This window comes from Struthio camelus, chromosome 1, assembly GCF_040807025.1.
Source record: "Struthio camelus isolate bStrCam1 chromosome 1, bStrCam1.hap1, whole genome shotgun sequence".
Classification (NCBI taxonomy): Eukaryota; Metazoa; Chordata; class Aves; order Struthioniformes; family Struthionidae; genus Struthio; species Struthio camelus.
The window spans coordinates 162,593,077-162,612,269 of NC_090942.1; the positions used below are offsets into that span (position 1 = coordinate 162,593,077).

General features: G+C 39.9%; 1 protein-coding gene across 1 annotated transcript; it reads right to left on the minus strand.

Annotated features, from left to right (window-relative positions):
• Positions 1-237: 237 nt before the first annotated feature.
• On the minus strand, positions 238-9,065 carry TEX30 (testis expressed 30). The gene is made up of 5 exons (XM_068927779.1): positions 8,781-9,065; positions 6,708-6,938; positions 4,984-5,035; positions 2,879-3,084; positions 238-1,662 (listed from the first exon to the last, which is right to left on the minus strand). The coding sequence occupies exons 1-5, from the start codon at positions 8,796-8,798 to the stop codon at positions 1,489-1,491; spliced, it is 681 nt and encodes a 226-aa protein (XP_068783880.1). The 5' UTR covers positions 8,799-9,065; the 3' UTR covers positions 238-1,488.
• Positions 9,066-19,193: the final 10,128 nt, after the last annotated feature.

Consider the following 19,193-nt stretch of genomic DNA (forward strand, 5'->3'; position numbering starts at 1 on the left):
GTTTGTCAGCACAGCCACTGTAGCACATACCCCTAACAATTTCTACCAAAGTCCCCATTCGTATCTAGAGGCTAGTGAACATACCTTTTCAAGGTTCACAGGCCTTGCCTCCAAGATAGTTTGATCTCTGCACAAGATAGCACTGACCAGATCATCAGCACTTGCTGTGCACTTTGAGTGCATGCAGGAAACGCTTTCAAGCCCAGTGGATAGGTTGTTTTCGCCCCTCAGAAGGATGGATGGGATGTTTTTATTAGATACAGTAACAGATGCCCAATCCAAGAGCGTGCCAGGGAAAACAAAGCAATTGACTCCAAACTGGTTCCACCTTTGTACATTCACTTATAACTGCAGCTTGGCATTATGTATCCTTCTGGTTATTTGGCCTAAGGCAATGAGCACGTTGCTATACTCTTGGCTATACCAACAAACAGGTAACTCACAGGCCATACGCAGGAGGCCTGCAGCTGTAAACACATACAAAGTATGCGTCCCACCTGCAATATCAGAATTCAGTGTTGGAGACCTGACTTCCTCCTGCTAAGAAATGATGAGGTCAGAACCCCCACACGCCTCCTCTGTGCCTTCCTGCCAAAAGCCTTCTGAAACACATCATAAAGGCAGAACTACTTCCTCCTCCAGGAGCTCCTCCACTGATAAAAACATCATTTGTTTTTTTCTCCATTTTAAGCTAATAGTCTTCTCCACCCATCTTTCTAAACAGCCTGTGAGAACAGACTTTACATAACAGACTGCAGCAGGCTAACTTTTCAAAATTGTGACCCTACTAACATTCTTTGTTCCTGATGCATAAACCTGCTTGCAGTACCATACTCCCATTCCCTTCCTCCTCTGCCACATGCAGGCTCACAATCTGGCTCTTTATGGTAGTGACATTTTAAGAGTGGGAGATTCCTCTACTTGTCTTGCAGTTTTCGAAGTGGATTGAGGTCAGGGATATGGCACAAAGGTAGGCGAGTACAAGCCATATTGGGCAGTCTTGTGGGACATGCTGGCAGGATTCTAATCCTAAGTAGAACAAATTTTAATTTTAAAAAACAACTTTTCAAAATAAGGTTTAATTTGAAAAATACCTTTTGAAAACAAATATAACATCAGTAACATACCCAGAAATAAAATACACCTAAAAATTCAGAGGCTTCAAAATAGATTTTTTCCCCCAGGATATTACTCTGAATATTAGTCAAAACACATTTACTTGGTAGTGCAGATCAATAACTGTATACAGGCATTTGCATGGAGATATAGAAGAGAATGATGGCCCAGTGCTGAATATTGTGTCTTTCCTTTAAAAATAGTTCTTTATTATTTTACATAATTTTTACATTCATACAAAGTTATGCTTGTATTTACACTTAGACCACTCTGAAAATATTTGTTTTCAAGAATCTGTCTCTCAGAAATAACAAACTCTAATCTGCTATATTTAGTAATATCTTAGGTTAACATTTCCTTAACAATTGATAATCATTTGTGCTCCAGTTCAATGTTTTCTCTGAGCCAAGAAAAAACCTGTGTGTTTATTTCTTCCATTATATCATCTGTTGTTCGTCCTTTGACTGCCATCCCATGGTTTGCTTTATCAATCCAATGGATTTTTTTAGAAGCTTTCATTTTGCTTGCCACACCTTCTAACAATTGCTGTGGAGAAAATCAAGAATGGGAGAAGTCAGAGAATCAGATGCTAGAAACTGTGCAAGTTACAGCTGTTCCTTTACCTGTGCAACACATAATCGGCAACTATTAAAAAAAAAAAGTGGACTTGCGTGCACATCAAAAAGATGTTGACAGAAAAGATGTGACAATCCCATATTCAGTAAGGGAATTTGCTCAAAGGTTAACCCTCAGTATCACTCCATCACTCAAATGAAAATAACAGCAATTTAGAACTTCATAATCCTGTGAAGGCTCCTTCCCTGCACTGATAAAGGAATCTACTCTCACTGCCAGAGGGTACTACTAGCAATAAAATGATAGAACTTGTTAAGTCAGAGTTGTCTGCAAGGGAAGAATATCAATATAGTTCCCTTGAGACCAGCTTTGACTCTGCTCGACTTTCCCAGTAAACAGATCTAAGATAAACGATAAAACCAGCCCAGAAAGTCTTAAGATTTCCCCCATTAAGAGGGCACTCCCAAGTATCTGCAGGTTACTAACAGGACTAATTTTGGCTGCAACCCGTTATGAAAGTGTTATGTTTCCCTATAAACTGTCTGGGCATGAAAAATGCTAAGCACACAGTCTCAAATTCAAGTAGGACTGTTTAAGGACAACATACATGTACTTTGCAAGAAAACAAAGCAGAAAAACATAATCTGATTACTGAACACTTGTTTTTCATCTCAACAAAAACATCGCTTTCTTTCACAAACATCTGACATGTGGGCAGAACTGCTTTGCTGGAAAAATGTGTCACGAAAATGTGATAAATGTAGATCGATGGCATAGAACAGTGTTTCTATTCTGTAACCTGAAATGGTTAAGAGAGAGTGAAGATAGCATAGCAAATAACTCCCCCCTTCCACATACTGTTTATGATTTGGTACAACCTGTCCTATTAAGACAAAGCATTTAAATTAGCAATATTTTAGTGGTCCAATATTTAGTGGTCCAAAAATGAATTTATTACAGTAGCTGATCGAGCATGAGCCAGAAGCGCTAAGCAGCAAAAGAAAGTACCCCAAGTTTCGTTAATTCTGATGGTGAAATTTCCTACGCAACGCTTCCTCTAGAAGATTTATATTTAGACAAGACTGTTAATCAAAGTCACAGCTGTGGATACCAGTACTAAAGTCACCGAGACTAATTCCTTTTCCTCCAGACTGCCCTTTATAGTGGCATTTACAGGGATACTCACTTTTTCACACATCTCATCTGCTGATCCTGAGACAAATAGCACTGGACACCTGATGAATAATAAATCCTCATCCCGGAGCGTGGACTGAAGTTTTGGTCGATGCAATGGGTAAGATAAACATACTAGGCCTTGAATGAAGTCATCATCACCATCCTGGCTAAGCTGACGTATCACTGAGGCAGCAGCTCGTGAGCCCATGGAACGGCCTTTCTCCCATGTGAAAATAAAGGAAGAAAGCATATCCACTATCACCTCATCAACATTCTGTTAGAATAAACAACTCCTAAAAACAATCCTAAGTGTTTTTCAGTGCACCAGTCGTACAAAATGCTAGAGATTCTTCTGTTCATCAACTCTGTGGAAAACACTAACCAGAATTTCTGTATTTTGTGATAAGATAACTGACTGGTTATGTTACAGTTTCACATCACTATTCAAAAAAGGAAAAGAAATGGAGAGAGATTCTTTGGAATACAGGAAAGAGTAATAGCTCATCCTATGAAAAAAAAAATGGCCCTACATTCCAGATCTTTGAAATTCTAAAGAACAATGCTATTGTATTGATTTTCTTATGCAACTTTAATCTGCTCAGAGTAAAAACAAAAGTTTTGTGGTCCTTGCCCCCCAACCAAATCCAGTAAGTGTTTATGCATACCTCAAATTTCAGCCTAAAAGTAAAAACAGAAAGAGGGGAACAGGGCAGAATGAACCTGCCGCATGAATAACAGCAAGGGGGTATCAAAATATCTCCCTGAAGAAAAGGCATATGAGTTTATGATACCTCAGAATTGAGTGTTAGAAGTAGCTAATTCCAATGGAACTAGCCTGTATCAGGGTTAATCGAATCAATTTGGTTTAGTTTAGTTGGAAGATATTCAGAGTTTCCAGTATCAAGTTAATCCTAGTCAAAATTAACTCTCCAAGTCAAGGAGTCAGAAGGATGTACTAGGAACCCAATCATTTATTTTTGCATTTTTTCAGAGAAAACATCCAAGTTCTAACAAAACTGCAAAGTCTTCCCATACTACATCTCAAGCTTCCCATGCACTACCATGCTTTCCAACTTTTTGCCAAAAAATAAATTTAATTAGCGCATATCTTCTGTGTCAAGCTTATTAACAAGAAATACTAAATAGATCAATTCCCAGACTGAGTCTTGAATTCCATCAGCAATTCCACTCTGGCTCATTAATCCCTCTTTTGGCTGCTTCCTTACCTAGCTAACAATTCTCGTACTAACCCCTAGCTAAATTATTTCCCACTTGGTTATATAGCACAGTAGTAGCTAGAATCCAAGCAGGCTGCATCTATTTCACTTTTCACATAATATAACTGATTTTCTATCTGCCACTAGGTTTATTTACCAAAATCTGCCTTGGGAAAACAGCCATTTGCAAGTAACAGGAATACTTCAAGACCTGTAGTAATCCTGTACACGTGGATTATCAGAGAATCATACCTTTCACTTAAGAGTAGACAGTTTTCTCTCAAAGAATCTGGAAAACATGGCCTATTGCTCTTTCCTTCCTTCTTCTGGAGTGAAATCTACAGCAGCCATAAGGATGGTTAATAGGCCTAGACAATTGTACTCCCATAGGAATTTTCTGAAAATGACAAGCTAGATATTCTCATTTTTGATCCAAGAAGCAGTGCTGCTCAACACAGCTACTAGAGCTGAGTTGTATACCTGCCTGGCTCATCCACCAGCTACAGAGCTTGTAGGCTTCAGCTCTAGGTTAAGATACCTAAAGGCAGATGATGTAAGTGGGTTTGGCTCCTATGTCCCCCAACTGCAGTCAGTGGACAACTAATCAATTAATGAAGAGTACAGAGCATCCAGCTCTCGGTAAAGGAGATCCTACTAGCAGATAGCTGAATTGCTCTCTCTAGGCAATCTCTAGTCCCTGACTAGTGAGAGTTTATTTAGTTTGTTCCCATGTTAGACACCAAGCGTTTGGTGCCTGTCTCAAACTGAAATCCATCCTCCACGTTTGAAGTTCATTCATTTCTCACCAGAGCAGGGCAGACTTCAAAAGCATGTAATTACAGATTACAATTGTTAAAGCCAGTATAGGAAGGAAAATTAAAGACAATGAAAACCTTACCTGCAAGGAAGACACCTGAAAGTTTATAATCATCAGAAAGCTTTAAGTATTCCTAAAGAAATAAGATAAAGTGAAACATTACAAGTCAGCAAGTCAGGAGCATTAAGACAGTTGAAGGTTTTGTTTGTGTATATGGCTACTAAACATGAAATGGGAGGCATTTTCCCTGACTGATTAAACAAAGAATATACATATATACAACATTTTCCTGTTTTTCACACAAATAACCACATAGTATTTTGCAGCAAAAAAAATGAGGAGTAATCATGAGCAACTTCACATTAGTTCTCAGCAAGTCTGAAAGCTTGGATAGGCTATCAAGTTACCAAAACACACCCAATTACTTGTGCATCAGCCTAGTTATAGTAACAGACCACATTCAGGCTTTTGGCCTATCACAAGACTAGCACAAAGACCCTTCACTGGGGGTTTTCAGGTCATGTACTTTACCTTATATTTCCACTAAAAAGGTTAAGATAAACAATGAGTTACTTTTGACAGAAAAGATAAAATACAGCAACAGAATTTTTTCAGTTTAAGAAAGATAACTAATCGGATTTTTTTAGATTAGCATCTACAATCTTAGCAGATGCCTTTAAACTACCATTATGCAGTAGCATATTGATATAGGGTGGCTAACAACATTATGCTTTTAAGAAAAATATCATAGAGCAGACACATTAATACTAGCAAAGTCTTACTTCAAAGTAACAGGCAAATAATCACAATGACCTCATGCAAATAAATTCTTTAAGAACTGGACTTAATTGCCCAAGTAAAAATATTTGACGCCCCTACCAGTCCTACCTGAATCTTGGATTTGATGCAAAGTCTTAGATTACCTCCCCATGCACTAGTAAAATCAGCTAGATAATCTGCTTATTATAAACAGTTCCATTCCTTCCTACACACTCCAGAACAATAACAGACCCTACACTGATACTATTATAGCAAAAGGTTACTCATTTTATCAAAATCTAGGTATATAAGAGCATCTTAAATAACATAGTAACAGCAGAAAGAACTAAACACAAACATATACCCGTTTAAACTGATTTTGTAATCAAAAATTATGTAGGTATCTAGGGCTCCCACATGCTACTTCCAATCTCCTCTGCCCGAAATCCTTCTGCATTCCAGAATCCTCTGCTGGTCTTTCTCCAAAGTTTGTTCTCTCAGCTCCAAACATTCAGAGACCCAGCACAATCCCAAGGTCAGTTTCTTCCCTTTGAAATCCCCTCTGAAAGCTGTGTCCCTTCTCCTCACCAAGCACCTCACCAGGCTCCTAGGACACCTACCTATTATCCCCACTCTGCCCAAATGCTTTCATTTTTACCAGCTAAAAATTCTCTCCCACTAAATGTCCTTGCTCTACTCACACACCCTCGTCTCAAATTTTTTCCCCCTCCTTGAGCTCAGAGCCATATACTCGCTGCAGCTGTTCCAACTATTACCTATCTAAAAACTGCTCCTGCTGTTTTTGCTCACAGCCATTAGCTCCATTGTGAGCTCCATTTAACTAATCAGTGCTTCTGCTTTTCCCATAGCTGTTTGACTAATCTCCAGTGGTAATTTAGGAAACCCAGAAGCAGACAGGATATATATTTTTTTAATCAGCTGAAAACAGAAAACAGTTAAAATCAAGTTAAAACTGGAGGTACTGTAGCCCTCTCTGGAAGTACATCCATGGATATGAGCTTTGTCAAAATTTGGTCACTTCTTACCACAACTGTTTTATATGCTTTAGCCCTATAAGCAACGTTAAGGCCTTTACAAGTAAATCGCAGGCACAGAACTCCATGGGATGCAAGATAGGCTGCCAAAGAAACTAAATGAGGGAAATTCATATCTCCTCCAGCTCCATGGGTAAGAATCACTCCGTGTGTTAATTCCTTCTCTGGGACAGAAAAAATAGCATCCAGACATTTGTTTCCAAAAGGTATTTTCACTTTAACCTAGAAACAAAAACATAAAAAACATAATGAGAAAAATGAAAATAATATTTCCAGCCTATAAATTAAAACAAAATGATAGGGGAAAAAATTCTCTCTGTTTAAGAGTACTGGATGGCATTATAAGGGAGTAACTCTAACTCTGGTTCAAAACTTTTCCATGCAATTATGAGCAAGTCACCTTATCACTCTGCATTTCAGTTTCTCCATATAGAAAATGAAGGTACCAAAGTTTCCCTAGCTTCAAAGGATGTTTTGCAGCATAAACTGACTTCTTACCAGATATTCAATGCATCTCTAGATCTGAGTGCTAGCTGACACTTTTGACTTGAATAGCTCCCCCAAAAGGTTAACACTCCCATAATTAGATTTTCCTATAATGAAAAACTATTTAGACCCTGATCATTTATTGCAATGCTTTGGGGTCTATATAGCCCCATGGAGTCTATAGGACCAAGAGAACTCTGTGCCGGCTGCATCCATAGGATCCAGACTCAAATTTGATTACGTATGGAAAACGCTAAAACAGAGTACCATGAGAAATGGGCTTGAATACACTAGTTTTAGACATTAAACATAACTTTAAAGCTCTTGAAAGCAGACGAAAACATCCTGGAACAAGACGGGACCCCTGTTTCATCCCACTGCATACCCAGCTGCCACCGCCTCTCAAATATTCTTTCTTGGCAATGATCAAGCAGAGGAACCCAGCAAGGAAGAAAGTGGCTGTCAGCTGCATTACAGAATTGCTACATTTATAGCCTTCTCAAAGCTCAGCTGAAATGCAGGAATGCAAACACAGGATGCCAAAAACCGGTTGGCAGTATGAAGCATTTGACAGTCAGTAGTCTCATATATACATATAGACAAAGAGCATCAGAAATCTAAACATCCAACGCTGCTTCTTGGCTACTGAGATATTGTCCAGGGTAACCTCTCAGGGAAGATACCAAGCCAGGCAAGACTCCACTGGTCAACACCATACTCTAAATTTCACCTAGAAAGACAACGGTAGCAACACAGATCCAAGCTACCACGATGATTCACTAGGAGGGACAAGCAGTTGCCACAGACTATAGCACCTTAAATTTCTAACATCTAGGAGGGACAAGCAGTTGCCACAGACTATAGCACCTTAAATTTCTAACGGCACGTTAGGAAGGCACGTTAGGAATATAATCCCAAGTAGATTGTTGCTTTGTATTCAGCTACAGCTTTTAAAAGAAGTTGAGCACTCGGCAACCTTTCTAAGCAAATTACACTATTTCTTTGCAGTACAAAGGTACTATTATCCTTATGGTAAACTCCGGCACATACAGGCTAAATGATTTTTCCAATGATACACAGTAAGGCTGTGGGTAAGGACTTCAAATCAAAAACTGTAAACATTTTGTTAAGTCTACTACAGAGGACATCAGTTCACTTTTTTTTCTTTTAATCGGTAGTAAATAAAAAACGAGGATTATGAGAGCATAAACGCATTTTCCAATACCAGCATGAATGCAACGCTGCAAAATACCATGTCGCAAATACACTGTTGTCTGAAATACTTTGACTTTCTTCTCTGTATTTGCAGAACTTGAACTCTGGGCCAAATTTAACCAAAAATTTCTTTCGGAGTTCCTTTTTAAGCAAAGACCACAGAGTTAAAGGAAGTAAGCCTGGTAAACCACTCAAAGCTGCAAGGCAGCCGAGACTGCCAGCTCGGCCGCAATGATAGCTCATTTTAACTTTTCCACTGATTTCAAAGTGCCGAACCAACGGAGCCCCACAGCCACCGCTCTGCTCAGCGGCAAGGCCTCGCCGCGCGCGGGGGCAGCACGGGCGGAGGAAGGCCGGCCATACCTCTGCGTGCCCGCTCATTCCTCCCTGAGGGCAGCGGCGCCTGCCCGCGGGAAGGCACCGCGGTAAAGACACCGTGAATAAGGAAGGCCGCCTCAGAGGGGAGGGGACGAGCTCGCTCACGCCCGGCAAGGCAGCGAGTCCCTTTGGGCGCCAGCCGCGCGCCGCAGCACCGCGCGCCGCAGCACCGCCCGTCTAACGGCCGCCGACCGCGCCCTGCCCCGAGCAGTTAACGGCCCCCAGGGTTGGCGCAGCAGTTAGACGAAGGGCAAGAAACCTGTGGAGCATGCGCAGGCGAAGGAGCCGTTTGATTGGTCCATGCCGCCGCCAGTCAACCTGACGTCACGTGGCTGACAGCCCACCGCCCTCCGGCGGACTGGGCGTTTACAGGCACCTGTAGCGGTGTTTGATTGGCGCACGGTAACATAAGGCCCCGCCCCCGGCCGCGGCAGGGCGGGCGGGGCTTGAGAGCCGTCTAGAGGGAGGGGAAGGAGAGTGTTGAGGGGGATGATGGCGGAGATGGACTGAGGCGGGAGGTTGGCTGTAGCTGGGTGGGAGAGGGAGGGAGGGAGGGGGAAATACAGGCTTTGGGGCCGCTGAGGTGCGTTGGGGGGGGGGGGTGCTCTGGCTTTTGGGAGGGCGATGCGGCCGCCCACCCCGGGTCAGGATCAGCGCTAGAGCAACTGTTGCATGCACTCGTTTCAGATAACGTTGGTGGAGTCACCCTTCAGGGGGGTAGTACCTATGTTTTGGGGAATCTCGTAGTGAGACGCTCACAAGCAAGGAAGGCCTTAAAGGAGAAGAAAAAATAGAGCTTGGAACCCGTCCAACAGTCACTTGTTAGTTGTGGCAAATCAGCATCTCCTGAAACACCAGGTCTTCTCCACTTAAAGTGAATAAGTGCTCGCCATGCTGACACCAGGTACTGTTAATGTTATTCAAAGAAACCCAGAGGTATCAAGGAGCCACATGTCTTAATCATAGTAACCGTACTACAGAGAATTAAAAAATTTGATGAGTAAAACGATGGTTCTTCAGTTGCTGAATTATGGTTAAGTGAGGCTATTTGACTGGAGACTTCTTCGCAATCCCTGTAAGTAATTTTTTTTCATGTCCACTTGAAAAATATGGACTGCAAGTGATAATTCTGAAGAAATAAAGATTATTACTAAAGAATTGCTTAGAAAAGTGCATTCTCACTTCGTAGAATTTGGATTTAATCCTTACTATGAGCTGGGTGCCCAGAACTGCATTAGATAATTTTTTCTGGCAGCAGCATACTGGGTCAAAGCGTTGTTCGCTAACAGAAGAGACAAACTACACTGTTAAGAGTTTTAAGTGCCAAAGTCCAGCTGTCCCCCAGGTTGTGCTTAAGCTTGTACAATAAAAAAAATTAGCACGGTCAATAAAGACAGCTTTTATCCAATGAAATGAAAGATAGCACTAATACTCTAAAGCAACATTAGCAATATTTATATATGTGATTTTTCACAGATATGTTCATAAACTTTCTCTGAAATCTTCTATGGCAAATTATTTGAGATCATCAATCAATTTTCTGCCACTATCAGTGCATGAAAGGCATATAAATTAGGATAAGCTGTTACTTCTCTGATTTATAAGATGTCATCACCAAATGGAACTCTCGTTTTTACATTTTAACCTAATGGAAAATAAATGTGCTCTGACTTGTGCGCAATGTCATCATGCTGGCTGGATTTTATGAATGACTGATCCAAAGATTCAGGTCCTCTGAGAAGTTTACCTAGCAGATAAGTTCTGATGTACCCCATAGCTCAGTGATGATCCTGGCTGTCTGGGGACTGCCAGTTAAAGACAGATTCCAGACCTAGACATTATTATTGTAAAATTAAAGTGTTAACAATGGAAATGGAGAATGAAGAAGACAGGAGTTGTATTTGTCTCAGAAATATGTAAGAAACATAAAGCAAAATCAAGAGAGAGAAGCCTAAAACTGGATGAAAGCCATCAAAACAGTTCACGTGGATTCTACACATTTCAAGTCACTGGGAAAATGACTTTAATAGAGTCAACTTAACTGGAGAGAGACTTAGGAGGTAACTGCTACTTCAGACATAGCTCACGTTCAGGAAGTCCTGCGGACTGATGGAAACAAAATGTCTATGGGTTTTCTTTTCTGTTGACTTAGTAGTTAATTGCAAAACTGTTCCCTGAGAAGTACTTTAAAGTAATGCCAAAGATATTCATCTTGCTCGGAGATCACCCAGTTCTGATTAATAGTCAGCACCAACAAAGAATTTACAAATAAGATACTTAGCAAAACTGGGATTAAAAAGGTTTCTTATCCTGAAGAGGTTACAATTTCAACCTCAGTCTCGATTCCTATTTCAAAAAAAAAGGAATGCAGGAAGAAACACGATTAGGGAAAAGTTTGTTTTTGTTTTCCATTTATTTCTTTTTTATTGGTTTCCTTGCTAGGCTTAGCAGATACTTATGTACTCAGGTTTAGGGGTTTTTTTTGGCATTTTGTTTTGTTTCCTGACTGGCTGGATTTTTGCATTCTCCCTTTTTTCCCTCCCTCTGTCTCACTCTAGTCCACCTAGTGTATTTCTCCTACTTTTCATTATTTGTGCATTGTCTTTTAAACTGTCCACACTGAGAATGTATCACATTAAATCTGTCTAAGTTTAGCCCGTGCCTGCTTGAAAACTGTCGTCTTATACTTTTCATATATGATAAACTACTACCAGCTTACTTCCTTCTTTATGCATTTTGTTAGCCCCAATCTCCTTTCAGTAGTTAAACCTTTTCTCTGTAGAAAAACCTTGTTAAAGATAGGCTTTCTATTATCATTTACAGTCCTGAGCAGCTAGAATTAATGTGCTGAGGAAGGAGATACTCTTTTCTACTTTAATGTTGAGCTCCATAGGAATAACGTCAGCCTAGTCTGTTTTTCCACAATTCTGCAATAGCCTTTTTTTCTGGATGATAAGCATCCTTTATACACTACTCAAAGACTAGGAATTTTGAACTTAAGTGTGCGTATTAAAAGCAAGCTCATGGATATGTTTTGTGGGACTGACAAATTCTGCTATTTATTAATTTCTGCATATGTAAGGAAATGTGTTATGTGAATGCAAAGGAAATATTTTTCTAATTTCATGAGATATGACAGCTCTTTCATATCTAGGTACTCAAAATTAAGACTCTGTTTTTAGGGGGATATCTAAGGAGATTCTGATTGATTTTCAAGTTTGCTGAGTAACGCACTGAAATCTAAAAGTACTCAGGGCAAGGAATCTTTAAAAATCAAACTTTTTTTTTTTTTTTCACATGGTTTAATATGAATTAAGAATCTAACTGTAAGCTTCCATACTTGAAAATATTGATTATAAATCTTTTCTTGACTTCTCAATTCCTATTTTTAGTTAAAAAACATGGGATTTCTTAGATCTTTTAGTTTGCACTTAGCTAAAGATGAAACTGTTAAGTTACATCATTTTTTGAATCTTACCCTTAAATCACTCCTGGAAATTAAAAAAAAAAATCTCAAAAACAAAATATGATACTTAATAATCTAAATTCATCATCAAATATGAAAATTATAAACAGCATGTATTTTGACATGTCTCTGTATGTTGTATGTTTTAATAACCTATATATTGCTGTAGGCACCTCTGACAGATTTGATTTGCCAAAGACAGCTGGATTGGAAGAAACAATATTGTTTATCAAAGATTATTATCAAATAATCTTGTTTATCAAAGACATTATCCACAATCTAATCTTGAGACTTCTTGACTTTCTATAGAACATCAGATAATCCCTGTTTGTTTCTTTGGATTATAAATATAGCTTTTCATGCCAGAGACTTAGGTTTATTTGCAGTAGGAGCAACAAGGATGACCTTTCCCACTGGTCGTGTTTCTGAATAGATTTGTTTAGAAAACTAGGGCATAAAAAATTGTCTTTTTATCTGTATTTCACTGCAAAATATCTAAATGCTGAAGGGTATGGGGAATCAGAAGCAAAATATTTATTTCTTTTCTCAATCTTTTTAGTAAAGTAGTATCCAAGTGATTGTTTTGGACTGGAGAAATACACATCTGTTTAGAAAGTTCTGCTCTCACTCTAAATTAGAAACCTGGCTTTTAACCAAGACCTTTCATTTTTTATTTTTCTTCGTGTATGTATATACACCAACACATCCATGTGCTGTGTGTGCAGAACATGAAAGCTGTAAAAAGAACCTTTACTGAATTTCTAAAAGTGAATAACAAGCTATAGCAAGTGATGGGTAGAGGGTAAACAAAACCACTATGAAATGAACAAAAACGTAAGATTTTAGCAGGGCATGCGTGAAGCCCTGGGTTTTTTTACACTGAACCAAAGAATTTGGCCTTTTGCGCTGGATGGTTTCCCCTGGAAAAGGTGGAGGCTACATTTGGCAGATACTGATCTAATCCACCAGGAAGGTCAGCCAGCTGTCTTGGTTAGAAGATCATTTGGGACTTTGGACTCATCAGAAGGTGAATTACTCAAATAGAATAAAAAAAAAAAACCTATTTCTGTTAGTGCTATTGGTAGAATCCATTCTGATGAGCTGTCGCATTCATCAGGTGATTGCATCAGTTGATACCAATAGCAAAACCATTGGTTTATTATTTTAGTTTTTAGAGTGATTTCAGCTTTATCATTGTGTATATCTGTCATTTATCAGTAGCACTTGCTCTAGTGAATATTTACTAGGTTATGGATTTTAATGAAACCATAATGTGTACAGAGAGCTGGCTTCTTTTGTGGAATTATATTGGCTACTACCTCTGGGAGCACACATAAATTCAGGTAACAAATGTACAATACAAAAAAACCTTTCATTTTCTGTAGTCCTTTCAAACTGTACAAGTCTCCTCGGGAAGATTTCTGGCCTTGTAATTGTAGTGCTAAATGGAAGGCCTTTACTTTAATTAAGGAAGTTATCATCATAATGCATGCTTCTGGATGGCAACTTTTGGATGCTATACATTTCTTGCGGTCTTTGTAAAGGATTTTGTATTCCCTCATTGTTTTTGATATAATGCAACCACTTCATTTTCAAGTAGCAGCTGTTACAATTCATTAGTATGCTGTCCTGTGGACATTTGTTGGCAGGAAATTCCTGTCCTGGCTATTCTCTCCCCTGGACTGTGCATGAACTAACCTGGCTAGGTGCCAGTGGAACAAACCTCTTTGCTTCCACTGCTGCAAGAGAAGAATTAATAGTTTTGGCATGTTCATATAATCTTTGAACGCAAAATTCGATTCCATGTATGTTTTCACTCTGAAGTTTCACTCTCTACATACTGCTTTTTCAACAGATCAACATGACCACTTCTGGGATTACCTTTATTTGAACTAAGAACTTTGTGTTAAGATAAGAGAATCTTTAACATTTAACTCACAGTCCAAAAAACGGATACCCTCTGCAGTCATGTAGTCAATGATCCAAGTGAATTACTTATCCAGAGATTATTGCTATTTATAATTATAAATACTATGTTGCAGCATCTAAATATGAGAAGTCCGTACATTTTGCTTCTCATTGCAAACTAAAGCAGCAAATGCCATTGCACGTCTCTTTACCTTTAGCTCACACAAATTCATACTCGGGTGTGAGCACCACAGTAAACAGTAGGATATCTGTACAAGTTCAGTTTTTGTTCTCCTTTCTGAAAGGATCTAAGAGTGTCAATTCATTTGAATTACTGTATTATTTACAGACTTCTTACCCTCTTAGCCTTAGATAAGATTCCCAATGAAAAAATGTTTGTCACAGAGCACTTGCCAGCTGAATTGGAGAAGAATTGACATGTTCAGTGTTTGACAGGCTCCTAGGAATGTGAAGTTGTCACTTTATTGTAAAGAGGGCAGTCCTTGGAAGGTAAGAGGTTATGGTGATGTAAAATATAATTTGTAAAACAGCATACCCCATGTGTGCGCTGGCTGGCAGGATCAGCCCCTCCTTCCAGTTTACCCAGAAGTATCTCAGAACCGGAAGTCCTTTCCCCCTAAATACACAGGCACCACCATTTTGTAAAATGTCATTGCCTGAAGGGGAAGCTCTGAGTCCACCTGGAGGTAACAGCTTCTAAAAAAAGCAACCAGCAAATCACAGAGCAGTAGGAAAACATGAGGGGTAAACCATCATCAAAAACGGCAGCCTCCGTGCGTGTAGTAAGCAAGTGCTTCCTCTTCTGACATACTTCTGGGCAGTGACATTTTACGAAATGATGGCACCTATGTTTTTAGTGGAGGAAGGCTTCCTACACAGACGTCCTTCCAGGGTAGACGAGAGAAGAGTGGCTGATCCTGCCAGGCGTTCACAGGGCTGCCTGAAAATGCGTCATGTAAGATGGTGTGATTCCCACCTAGAGGTTCAGGGGTAGGGCGCTAAGTAGAAGAATACAGATTTGTTAATTTATGCGACATTTATTTGGGGTGTAGACAAAATTTTTGATCATTTATGCCAGCTATTTGAACCTGGTGATTGCACTCTGTTCTGCCTTGAAGCTGTCAGCATGTATGACACTATGTTCTCCAACTATTAATTTAAACAATATGAACATTGTGAAATTTTTAGACTGGGTCTAAACTGGTCTTTGCTCTCCTGCAAAGTAGGTGAGAGCTATGCTTTGATCAGGCTTTCCACGTGGCTATCGTTATTGTAATAGTAGTTTGGGCTGGGATACACAAAACTCTGCAATCTTTCCCCCATTCCAAAATTACAGACAAAAAGTGAGGCTATTTAAACAATCTCAATAACACCCACCATCTCTGTTTTGCTGGGAGTCTCACAGCACTTAGAGCAATGAGGGATCTGTCATGCGGAGCTGGTAAACAGAGGAAAAGAGCTATGTGGCAAACTGGGGTGGTCTGTGCACAGCAAGGTGATGCTGGGTGAACATCCCCTTGTCTGAGGATCTGCTACGTGTTAATATACGTGTCTTCCTCCTATCTACAGTAAAAAAGGGTTGGGGTTTTTCAAAGCTGAATGAATGTCTTAGAGATCCCAAGTCTTTTGGGATGATGACACCATTAACATTATTATGGTGTTAAGGATGTCAGGAAGCTAACAGGATGAGAAACTTTTGTGAGCTCTGTCATACATTATGTAAGCTTGGCCATAGCTGTAAATATCATTGCCTTGTCTCACGACTGTGCAGTTAACTTGGGGACAAGTATAATACCTGCCCTAGCTGCAGGTATGCAGGTCTGGGGAACGTGCACAGAGGCACAAGGCCCTGGCTATTGAAAAAGAAGCTGCTTGTTTGGCTATAGTGTTTGTCAGAACTGGTTTCTGTGAAAAGTGCAGGCCTATGCAGAAAAATATCATGAATATAAAGTCTGGAAGTGTGGAAAGTGCTATGAACAGACAGGTGACGTATATCAAGGATTTTCATGCTCATGATCAAAAACCTGCAAGGAGGGCAGGGCTATACTATCTATGACATTGAATGTATGGGGTATGCAAGAAACAAGGACATTTGTCCCAAACTACATTTTTGCCATAGAGTTAGCTCCAGATGCCCTTTGGGGTGAAGAAGAAGGGGCAGAAAGGAAAACTGAAAGAGAATGGGAGTTTAAAGTGGACACAAGCTTCATGGACTTTATTCAGTTGTTTATGGACACAATGTTTCAGGGCTACACCTTCCTAGCAGATATTGTCAAAGGCTATGGCTACTTTGTTGACAGTCAGCTTCTGAAGGGAAAAATGCATATGCAATTAGTCACCCAAGGTGGTAAATACATGTGCATAGAAGTATCCAGCCTGAATAAATGTTTCATAGAGTCTTTAAATTTTTTACCCATGAAACTAAGTAGCCTTCCTCAAGCTTTGGTTATGGAGGGCTGCAAAGGTTATTTTCCTCTTTTTTTTTTTTTTTTTTTTTTTTACCATTGCTGAAAATCAAAGTTCTGTAGGCCCTCTTCTACCACCACAGTATTATGGGGTTGATAGCATGATTCTTGAAAAGAAAAAACAATTCTATGCATGGCACACAGCTAATCAGAAGAAGATTTTTGACTTGAAAAAATAAATGAGTTACTATGGCTAGCCAGATGTAAACATTTTGGGGGAAGCCTGCAGATCTTACAGGAATAAGATTATGGTGATGATCCCGTTGCACATTCTATGAGAAAGAGGGCAATGAAAAGGTGAAGATTTGTTGCTGTGTAGATCCTTTTCAGTATACTGCACTGGCATCTACTTACATGTCCTTAAACCTGACTTGGTAGCACTCCTCCCTCTAGATGGCCATCATCAAAGCAAAAGGAGATACTGATGCCCTCTATTCAATGGCTTGTGTACGTGACTGAAACAGAAAATATTCAGATCTGTCACACATTGCAAGGTGGTGAATATCAAGTAGGATCCTACTTCTTGGATGGCCATGCAGTCATTAATGGGGTACCAACAGCTTTTAAATATAATGGATACTTTTTCCATGTCTGAAAACGACTGGAGCCCTCTGGCGGGGGCTACCTTTAGTTATTTGTATTTTGCAACACAACAAAAGATGAAACACCTCAAGAAAGCAGGTTTTAACAGCAGATCTTTATGGAAGCATGAGTGAGTTGCTATGAGAAAATCACTGGAGAGTACTTAGCAAGGACCAAACCACCCACACCATTGATCCCGAGATGCGCTTTTCAGCGGCAGGACAAATGCCAGTTGTCTGTAGTACAAGGCAGCCCCGATGAAAAGATACATTGTTGTGATTTTACTAGCCTCTATCCCTTCATCAGCAAAACAAAGCAATACCCTCTTGTGCACCCTAAAGTTATTTTTGAGAAATTTGACATCCTAATGACCTACTTTGGGATAGTCAAAGAAAAGGTTTGCCCATCTTGTGGGCTCTTTTCCCCTGTGCTTCCCATGAGGGTAAATAGCAAGTTATTTTTTCCCTTCTGCCACACTTCTGAAACCTGCCAGGCCCTCTGCACCCACAGTGATGAAGAAAGAGCCCTCGTGGGTACCAACTATTCCCCAGTACTGAACATGGCTCTGAAGAAGGGCTACAAGGATTTTGAAGTTTATGCAGTTTGGCGTTTTGGGCAGTGAGGAAACACTCTTTTCTCAGATTATATAAAACTACACCTCTGCTAGAAGCAGGAAGCTTCAGGCTACCCAGCCTGCTGCACAGATGATGAAAAAAAGCTAAATATTTTGAAGATTGCAGACAGAAAGATGATACAGTTTTGTAGCCTGAACATATTAAGAAGATCCCCACCAAATGCCAAATTGTGAAACTATTTTTTAATTCTCTATGAGGAAAATTTGAGAAGAGATCCAACCTACCTACCAGCTTATGAAGTATCCTCCTGCGATTTTATCGATGACTGTGTGGCCACTGTCTCCTGGAAGCACTCCAAAGGATGTGCGTCCCTGGAACACAACACTAACATTTTTGTAGCTTGCTTCATGACAATGCATGCGTGCCTAGAGCTTTACGATCTCTTAGATGCCCTGCAAGACCATTGTCTTCACCATGACATAAACTCTATGATACTCATGAGCTGTCTGTGGGATTGGAACCCTCTGCTTGTTGACTAATTCGGCTGATTGACGAGGGAGTTGCTGCCAGATAAGCACATTACTGAGTTTGTGTCAGGCCCTCAATGCTATGCCTACTTGCAGTCTGGAGCACAGTGTTATTTAATGCTTAAAGGCATCACTCTAAATGCAACAAACAGAAAAGATCAATTTTGAGGCACTGAGAGATCTTGTTTTGTATTACGGTGCAAATCCAGACAGTGACAACCCTAAAAAGAAGGTGACCAGCACTGTATTGTCAAGAACAAGTAGCAGTAAGTGACAGAAACCAGACCTCTCCACAAGACATAGGAGTGGTCTATAACAAAAGGGTACTGACTAAAAATTTTAAGATCCCCCCTACAGCTTTTCATCACGAGCATATGCTGGAAGGTATTTCTGCTATTCTAGCAGGGTCTACTAACTGTGGGAAAAGTTATTCTGTAAAAAGTGGTTTGGAGAATGCTGACTGCTTTCATTCTGCTATACCTGTGAACATTTTGTGGTGTTGCAGTTGTGGGCAATGGTTGTATCATGAACTGCTCTGATTTACAGATCAAAAATATCAAAAAACTTGTAACTATCAAGTCTGTGGTGGACTTACCTGAAAGTCTTAGTTTCCTCCTTAGTTTCCATTTATTTCCTCCAAATAAAGTAAATATGGTTGTGATCAATGATTTGATGAACTCTGCTTGTGAGGGTGACAAAACCGAGAAAGCTTTAATTAGGTATGTGCATCACAGGAATCTCAGCATCCCATATATGGTCTAGAACCTTTTTTTTGCCAGGGTAAAAAGAACCGCACCATCTCTCTCAACACAAAATAGACAGTGTTATTTAACAGCCCCTGAGGGAAGCTCCAG